The sequence below is a fragment of the Carettochelys insculpta genome, chromosome 1 (genome assembly GCF_033958435.1).
Source record: "Carettochelys insculpta isolate YL-2023 chromosome 1, ASM3395843v1, whole genome shotgun sequence".
NCBI lineage: Eukaryota > Metazoa > Chordata > Testudines > Carettochelyidae > Carettochelys > Carettochelys insculpta.
In genome coordinates this window covers 19385239-19394357 of record NC_134137.1, presented here as the reverse complement: position 1 = coordinate 19394357, position 9119 = coordinate 19385239, and the positions used below count along the sequence as shown (strand labels likewise).

Sequence of the window (9119 nt, the reverse complement as noted above, 5' to 3'; positions counted from 1 at the left end):
GTTCTGTTCCCTCTCTGGACCTGTGCTCCTGCTGTACCAGAGGATTAGGCTGTGGCCCTGCTGGGTGACCGGGTTTTGCTTCTGGCCAAACACCTGGGCATTGTGGTGCTTTAAAAACTAGGCTATTGAGCTACTAGTATCAGCGCAGGAGTGGGTAAGACAAGGCGAGTCCCTATGTAGTTAGTAGCCCAGAGCTGGGCTGTGCTCAGGGTGTGGCTCTGCCCCAGCCAGGTTTAGCTGCGGTGCACCACACCTAGGGGGCTTGCACAGCCACTCTACTCTGCTGAGGGCAGGGGTGGAGGTCAGCGGTGTGCTGGTGAGGGGGTTGTCAGGCAACAGAGGTCTGTATGTCTCACAGCCCAAGTACAGCCCAGACAGGGTGGTGGGGGGGTGCCGCCCAGAGCCATGCCTCCCCTCCCAAATGCCCAGTGGCAGCTGGAGGAGCCCCATCCTACCTGCCCCAAGCTGTTGGCCAGCCCACCCCAGCTGCTCCAGCCAGCCTACTCCTCTGGCTGCTCCAGCTGATGGTTGCCAGCCTGCCCTCTGGGCTGCTGCCTGGTCAGATCCCCAGGCCATTGGCTGGAACTGAGCCCCCGCCAGCATCAGGAGTGAGAGAGCTGGGCTGCAGCCTGAGTTAGGGACCACTTAGCATCCCCTGGCTTACAATACCACTGGCCCAGGGGGTGGTACAAGGGCCTGTTGCCTGCTACGCAGCAATGTGCATCACAGCTGCTGGAGACCATGGACCATGCTGCCAGACAGCAGCGTGCCCTGTCCTGCCACAGTTTTGGTGCTTGAGAGGGCTCACCCTTGTAGTTCCCTCACAGGGCTAGCAAGAAACACTACAGTTGCCATGCTAGGTTGAAAAGAGGCGATTCCCTACAGCATTTAACAACGTACCTTTAATGGGGCTGCCCCATGCCAAGCTGCCATGAGGTTGGCAGGCCAGCCCCCCAGCCTCCCCACCAGGTGGCTGCTGGGCTGCGCAGACCATGCTTGCAGATTGCAGCATGCCCTGTCCTCTGTGGGGGTTCAGTGCTTGAGATGGCTTTTCCCCTGCATGGGATTTAGCAGGAGAGGCCAAGAACCTTGTTTTGGGTGCTGTACGTTTTACAGGGCTGCCTCCCCACCCTCCATCCCAAGGTACCATGTGGCTGTTACATTTTTAGGTGGGCTATGCTGGAACTGTGCTTCAGGCCATCTGCCCCATCCTCTGCCGTGTTCTGCACTGGATATTATCTAACGAGCACTGTCTTCTGTCCCTTTTTAAAAAGGAACCCCCAACCCAACAGGGTCTTTGGTTAAAGAACGTTGCCTATGCTCTCCCTGCAGAGCCACACTTCCTTCCCAAAGCATGTGGCTTGTGGGGAACGTCTCCTATGAACGACTGGAGCTTGTGAGCTCTTTCTTCCCTCTCCCACACAGGCAGTTGAGCTAGGGCTCCTTTACCAGATAAGGCAAGGGAGTCCCTGCTAAACGTCCTGAGTGGGACCAACAGACGACAATCTTGGGTTCATCTTTTCTATTGTCAATACTTCCTTAATTTGCCCTTCTCTTCTCTTTTCTTTAGTCTAGGAGTCCATAACGACTCTTGGTGCTTGAGCCACTACCTCATCTGACAGGGTAATCGAGACACTAATGCCCTCTGGGATTCCATAATGAGTCCTGAACAGTGCTTGAGTCACTGCTACTTCTGATGGGCTCCTTGCCTCATGTTGGAGATGCCTGTGTAATGGCACCTTCCAGCACTCTAATCACTAGATGCCAATGCCCTCCCAGTGCTGGGGCAAGAACCCAGGAGTCCTGGCTACCAGCCCTCTCACCTACTAGATCCCCCCACTCCCAGAGCAGAACGACAACACAGCATCATATTTTTCTCTTTGTGAAGACAGTGGTCCACGTGGTCACTACAGAGGATTCCACTGGTAGCCGCACCAGCTGCAAGTGGCACTTGGGTATCAAGGGCTTCACTGGGCGCGGGGAGAGTCTTGGGCCAGAAGTAGTTGCCTTTGAATTCATTTGCAATAATGACAGTACTTGAGCCACTACTGTGCTCCAGGCAGATTGGCACATCAATAGCCAGCTCTGACGGCATCAATCGTCAGTGTCCTGATGCAGGGGCGGGCTTTGGAAAAATGGCCGTTTGTTTTCAACGGTGGGAGGATGATGACTCACACCCACAACCACTTGTGGTGACTTTTTTCCCACAAGACACTGGCACAGAAACCCAAAACGAACAGGGCTGCAGGAATGGTGGAGTAGGTGCCCACAATGCACTGCTGCTGCAGTCGAACTTAGGCAATGGAGTGAGGGACACACTAAGTCAACCTTGTGAGCCAGTGTGGACATTCAACTTCGACTTTATAAAATCCAGTGTGACAAAGTCAACGTTAACAAATGCGACTTTATTCCCAAGGGTAGACATAGCCTTGGACAAGCTCAGAAGGGGAGGTGAGCGATCGCTGCTTGTGAGTTCACTGCAGTGGGGACTGTGAATATGCCACACCCGTGCTCCCCCTCTAGGATCAGCCTTTGTTTAAAAGGGTTCTGCTGTACAGGAATCCCTCTTTCTGCTTCACTGCTTTAGAAGGCACTTTATAAATGCTCATCTCCTTACTGTCAAACTCCAGATTGCTGCTGGCACGTGGTGGTAATGTCTAAGAGCAGCTTTACAAACCTGCACATTGGAACATTTGTCTTTGTTTCCTTAAGTGCTAGAAAATTTAACTCCCCAACTCTCCCCACAAAAACTGTCAGTGTCTATAGAACCTACTGGTCCAGGGACCTATGTGGTGGCATGTAAGCAAATACTAGCTGAGGTTTCAGGAGAACAGGAGGTGAGTAATGGCCCTTCTATTATAAATGACGCCCAGAAGCTCAGAAGTAAGTGCTGACTTTGTTTTTAAGGCACTCAGCATTTGAGACATCAAAACAGCTCTTTTATTTTTGCAGCATAAGGCTTGAGCAACTGTTAGGCTCCTCAATGGTCGTTTCACTACCTGCTCAGCACAGGTTTTAGCCATTCATGCTGGAGTAGTGCCGGTGTCTAGCTAACAAGCTGGGGCTGAACTAGCAATTAGCATTTAGAAAGCCATGCAAGCATGACACAAATGACTGGTCGGCTGCACCCCTTGGTTATCTCTTTCAGTAGGTCATCACTCTGGGTGATACTGGCAACCCAGGGGCCCTTTGGCTTCACTGAACTGTGGCCAATGCATGGCTGGAAAGCTGTATGTTAACTTCTGTTTTAACAGTGTGAGGTGGCTAACAATGTGATTAGTACTGAGGCTTGATGAAGTGATTGTAAGATGTTTCATGCCTCGGTCTCTCTTATAACCCTACAGTCCCTGGTGTAAAGCAATGCAATGTGTTTGATTTGTAAGCCTCTGTAACTATGTAATTAACCCATCAGCCATATGAATTAATTAGTGTAACGTGCCCGTCCTGCACCCAAGAAGGCCCATTACAGCCAAATGAGCCATTGTAAGACCTAAAAGGCCAAAGACCATGGTGCTGGCTGCATGCCCCCCCACTACACATGTAAAGAGGAGACAGGTGCTGACACATGTAACATCAATTGGAACTCTGGGGGATGGGAATTAAAATGGCTGATTAAACTGCTGCTTCAGTGTTGAGGGAGTAAAGATTTCTAAGCATAAGCAAACAGGGGGCTGATCTCTTTAGCTTGGGCTGGCCCTAATGGCCAAAGAGCATGTGCATACAGCAGTGTCTATTACCTTCTGGAACATAAGACAGGCTGTGTACATAACTCTCTGCTGTTCTCTTGATACAGTTCTGGTTAGTTAATTAAGGATTGGCTACAAGTGCTGACCAGTGGAACTCAATGCCAGGGGATTTTTAAAACATAACTAGGTAAGTTCAAGGATGAAAGGTCCATCAGGTGCAGTTAGCCAAGATGATCAGGGATGCAAACCCTTTCCTCCCCGACTCTGGTCCTGAGTGGCCCTAGCCTCTGATTGTCAGATGTTCAGTATGGATGAATCACTCACTGATTGCTTGGTCTGTTCAGTGTCCCGGAAGCACCTGGCGCTGGCGACTGTTGGAGGACCGCATACAGGGCTAGATGGACTATGGGTCCGATGCATTCTGGTCATTCCCACATTTCTTTGGTGAGAGATCTGGGGTGCGCACCGTCCTTAGGCTTTATGGTGTCCAACGCAGTACTAGTAAAGTGGTGCCCCTACACCCATCCAAATTGTTTTTAGCAACACAAACATGAGCTGTCAGAACTGGAAAACGTCCCACATGCACTTAATTAAAACCAGTTTGCACAAATGAAACACGCTGGAATGCTGACGGATGCCGGCTGCACAAAAGAAGTAGTGCTACAGGAAAGGAACAGGACAGTGGGGGGCCGGGGAGACAGAGCAGGGGGATTTGTCGGGTGAGGGGCGACTGGGGGGGGAACATGGCGCAGCTGGGGGGCTGGGGAACTGGAAGAGGGGGAAGGGTGGTGAGAGGGCCAGGAGAAGGAGTGTCAGTGAGAAGTGAAAGAGGGCTGTGGCAGGCAGGGGAACAGGAGGAGGGTGGGAGCAGGGAAGACACCAGTGACCGGGAGGCAGAGGGGAAGAACGGCACGGGCCTTGTTAGTTCCAGCAAACCCATGGCGCACACCACGCACACTTGAGCAGCTTGGACTGCCTGCTGGGGAGCTGGAGTCCTTTCCTTGACATGCAGTCAGCACCCGCCCCCCCTGCTCCGCTAGGGCTGGGAGGAATCCGGGGCTTGCCTGGGGAGAACGGGGGTTCCACTTTGTGGGCAGGGTGCTCCTCCAGCTGCAGAGGTAAAGGATCCTGCTCTGTGTGCTCTGGGACTGGCAGCCAGCCAGCCGCTTAGCGCACCAAGCACTACTACTGGCTGGAGTGTGTCACTCCCGCAACCAGGCTCCAGCCAGGTGGAACCCCAGGACCCCTGATGCCCAGGACCTCCCCCCCACCCACTCAGTGCTGGAAGTGGGGGTTGGGGCTGGCCTGGGGAGAGCGTGGGCTTTTCGTGGACAGGTCTCTCAGCCCTCGCTCCTTAAACAAATACCCCTCACGTGGCCTCCCACCACAGGACTGGGGACAGACTCCTCACACCATGCAGGTAGGTCCCTGGCCCGGGCCCTGCCCTGCATGTCTCAGAGCACCCAGCGAGCGCTCTTACACGCTGCTGCTGAGACACACAGTGCTGAGCCAGTCACACGTGATGCTCCTCTAGTCTCAGAAAGCACCCAGTGTGTGTACTCACAACCATGCATGTCACTCAGCAAGTCACTCAGCTCTTCAGTGAGCCGAACGGCCTGAACTGCCAATAAAAGCCTCTCACGAGACCGGCTCGTCTTATTTTTTTATTATCGTATTTCACACGGACGTATGTTTTCATGTCACATTGTGTGTGCGGAGAGAAACAAACGGCCACTAATACACACAGGATATGACACACGCACGCAAATGCCAAAGGCCTGCTGAAACTGGAACTACACTCTCTGGCTAGTCGCTGCAGGTACAGGGCACTGCCGCTCTCATGACCCGCGCAGTGTAGAATGAGAACAGGTGGCACAACTGTGGTAGCATTTTCAACCATGTTAGTCTTTTAGGGAGCATAACTGGAACGTGAGCAGTGATGGGCTGGGGCCTAGTGCGGCCTGCAGTGCCTGGCAGCAGGCTGGGAAAAATAACAGTGGATACACAAAAGAGTGCAGCAGAGCCATAGGTGAAATGTGAGCTATTTTTGTGGGGGTGGAAGGGGTGTAGCTGGAACAAGCTGTGAAAGATAAATTCTGGGGCCCCAGCAGGCTTGGTTCTCACCCCCATAGTGGTTGTACGCCTGTGCAATGCTGCTGACTTCAGGGGAGCGGCTCCAATTTACATGGGTGGGCAGTGGCTCAGAACCAGACCCAAGTGGCGTTCTCTGTCTCTGTGCAGTCCCTCAGTCAATGGAAGAGTGGAATGACAGGACCCAGTGTCAATTTTATCCACATAACCTATTGAGTAGCTCGTGAAGGAGATACAAAGGTAATTTTTTGCACCACTGTGCAGGGAACCGGCTCGGCTGTGACGTAGTTATGGACTGTAAGCCAGTTCATGGACGACACGTCCATTGACGGCTGTTTGAATGGGCAGGGGCACAAAACCATGCTCCGAAGTGCCCCAAGCCTCTGTTTGCCAGAAGCTGGGAATCGGAGACGGGATGGAGCACTTGGTGATTGCCTGTTTCGTTTATTCCCTCTGGGGCACCTGGCATTGGCAAACAGGGTGCTGGGCTAGATGGACCCTTGGCCTGACCTATTATGGCCTTTCTTCTGTCCTTACATGTTCTTGATTGCTGAGCGAGGCAGACAGCAGTGAGGAAAAGAGTTGAGTGTTGCGACAAGGAGTGAGAAAATGCAACATTGATTTTGTACTGGGCTAGTCAGATGCAAATCAAAGGTATCGAGTGACCTAAGCACAGTTCTGCTGAGAGCCACCCAGTGTTCGTGGCACCAGAATCAAAGCACACCTTCAGCTGAGTCTCCCAGTCTCAGCTGATGCCAGGGCCTGTTGAGGTCATGCCTGTCAAACGCTGGTTGTTAGGACTCAGCCAAGCAACCCTACTTTAAATTTCATTCACAGCATCAGCCCCATACAACTCCTATTTGATGTCATAACAGCCAAGGGTATCATTTGTCCTCCAGTGCTGTGTACCTGGGCTCGCCAATGCTGTGCCTTGTGGTGGACCTGACTGACAGGTGGCAGATGTGGGTTGCCAATGAGGGGCATGACCCAAAGCCCTTTGATGTTGAAGTCTCCAACCCATATGGTCTGTTTAATGAAACATGGAAGTCAGAGGCAGAGAAGCTCAACTATGCCACCAACTGTTCCCGTCACTGCTGCAGGAGACACCCTCTTTAACACAGAGTTCTGGGCTGAATTTTGCTCCAAGCCACCACATTGAGCAGGGGCCCTTCACCCTATATATGTTCTAGTGAATCACACCAATTGTCTCATCCAGCCCAAGTGCACTAAGCCCGGGTGGTTTAGCTGTGTTCATACACACAGCAGTGTAAAGCCTCCTAAAAACACAAAGTTCCTGACCTACTCTCTGCTGAAACACAACCATGCTAGGGAATGCAGCGGAGAGAATATCGGGACAGTTTGTCAGGTGATGTGAGCATGGCTTATGGTCAAAGGGGCTGGGCACTGAACACAGGGGCTGGCATCCACCAAAATGTCTCTGCTTTTCAGTAGCAATCTCCTGCTAGCCCCCAGCTAACTAACTTTGCACCAGGAATTAGTCCTATGTTTACAGGCAGAGCCAAAGAGTCAATCTTCCTTTGCCACTTGGGTCAGAGCTAAATTTAAAAATCAGACACGGGGCTGAGTCACAAAGGAAACCAGAGCTTTTCTGAGAGTCTGCTGCAGAGATGGGAAACAGTCCCCCAGCCTCCACCAGAGCTGTCTGCCTGAAGCAAACTGGAAATTGTAGAGGGTAAATAATAAGAAGCAGAGTGACACGGAAGACACAGAACACCTACTTGTGACAGCCTAGCAGACTTCAGTGGAAGTGCAGAGAATGATGGGAGGTTTGCCTGTATCTGTGGTTTATTTTTCTTATGTACTTTCTTGGCTTTCCCTCTGGATGTCCTGCTATTGCTATGAAATAGCTGCGAAACACACATGTTGCAGCTGTGTATAATGCTGTGCAGAGGACAAAGCCTGTTACCTCAGACTTCACTTTCAAAGCAAGACGACTGCCCCACCCATTTGAACTGCAACGTTTCACGCAACACAGCACAGCTTGGCTAACATTGTCCAACTCTAAAGTCACATTCAGGCTTCCAGCTAAGCGCCTGGTCCTGCAAGGTGTGTTCTGTGGGTGGAGTGGGGCGGAGCCTGCTGACGTTAGCAGCCTCACTTGCATACTACCGAACAAGATTTGATGCTGAACAACAGGCCAGTCCCAGTTAGAACAGTTTGACCTATGACCACTTGGTCTCATCTTTTTGACAATGGAACACTAGGTGCCTGAGAAGTTCTAGTGGGGGAAGCCTTTCCCCTGAGTCAGACACCCGAAAACCATCACTCCTTAAAAAATAAATAAATACAAGAATAAGAAATGAAACCACTAAATAGCTCCATCTTTGTGCGTGTGGCTCCCATTGTTGCTTTGTCATGGTACAGGCTGGGCAATTAGGCTTAAGATGAAGCAAATCAACTGCTATTTTAAATGCACTTTTTCCCTCCGCTCTTTTAGAACAAATGGATTTCTTTTCATTCTGTCTGCAGAGTGGATGGGATTTCTCTTTACAATGCAGCAGGGGTTGGTCATTGGCTTGTAAAGCTCTGATGCCCCAAATTTCTCCAAAGCCCTGACCAGCACTGTGGCCATTTCCCCCTTTTTAAAAATGCCACTCACCACTTTTTCCTACAATCCTTCACAAATGTCAGTCATTTGGTTTTCTGGTAAACATCCAGCTAGAGTTGCTCTGTTGATCAGTCACTGTCTGTCACCTAGAAAGTGTAGAGGTTTCAAACAGAGCTTACTAGGATGGAGAGAGATGGGAAATCAGCATCACAGGTAGTCATCCTCGCTGGAAGGGGAAGGCAGACTCGAGCCTTCAAGGTCAGAGTCGGATGAGCTTTCTGACGGGGTCGGGATCATCTTCCACATCTGGGCAGAAAACGTTCGGCCCCAGCTGCAAGGGTACCCCACAGGCCTCAGCTGGTGAATTAGCTCCTTGGCCACTTGCCAGTGGCTTCTTTCCATTCACTTACTGCTGCCCTTTGCACTCCTATGTTTGCTCATGGCTGTTAACATCTGACTGATGTAGGAGGTCAAGAGGTCATCCATCTTGTAGCCCTGGTAAGAAGTTATGAGAGATCAGACATATCACCCAGAAAGCATCTGATGAAGTGGGTCTTTGCACATGAAAGCTTATGCTCCAATACACCTGTTAGTGCATAAGGTGCCACCCGATGTCTCGTTGTTTAAACAGATATCAAGAGTCTCCAGAGCAATTATAATTAATGATGATAAACTTTGGAAGGGATATTAAACTTCATGCTTTAGGGCTGAAGCTAATCTCTAATTATTAGAGATTGGGGTGAGACCTCATGTGCGAGCGGATTGCTCCATGT

At 51.1% G+C, this 9119-nt stretch overlaps 1 protein-coding gene across 1 annotated transcript in view; it reads right to left on the bottom strand.

The window, feature by feature from the left end:
- Positions 1-5337: 5337 nt before the first annotated feature.
- Positions 5338-9119, bottom strand: part of MYO7A (myosin VIIA) — a 116009-nt gene continuing 112227 nt past the window's right edge. The window contains exon 48 of the mRNA XM_074980896.1: positions 5338-8841. Coding sequence (XP_074836997.1) covers positions 8749-8841 — 93 coding nt within the window. The 3' untranslated portion in view covers positions 5338-8748. The remainder of the gene's footprint in view (positions 8842-9119) is intronic.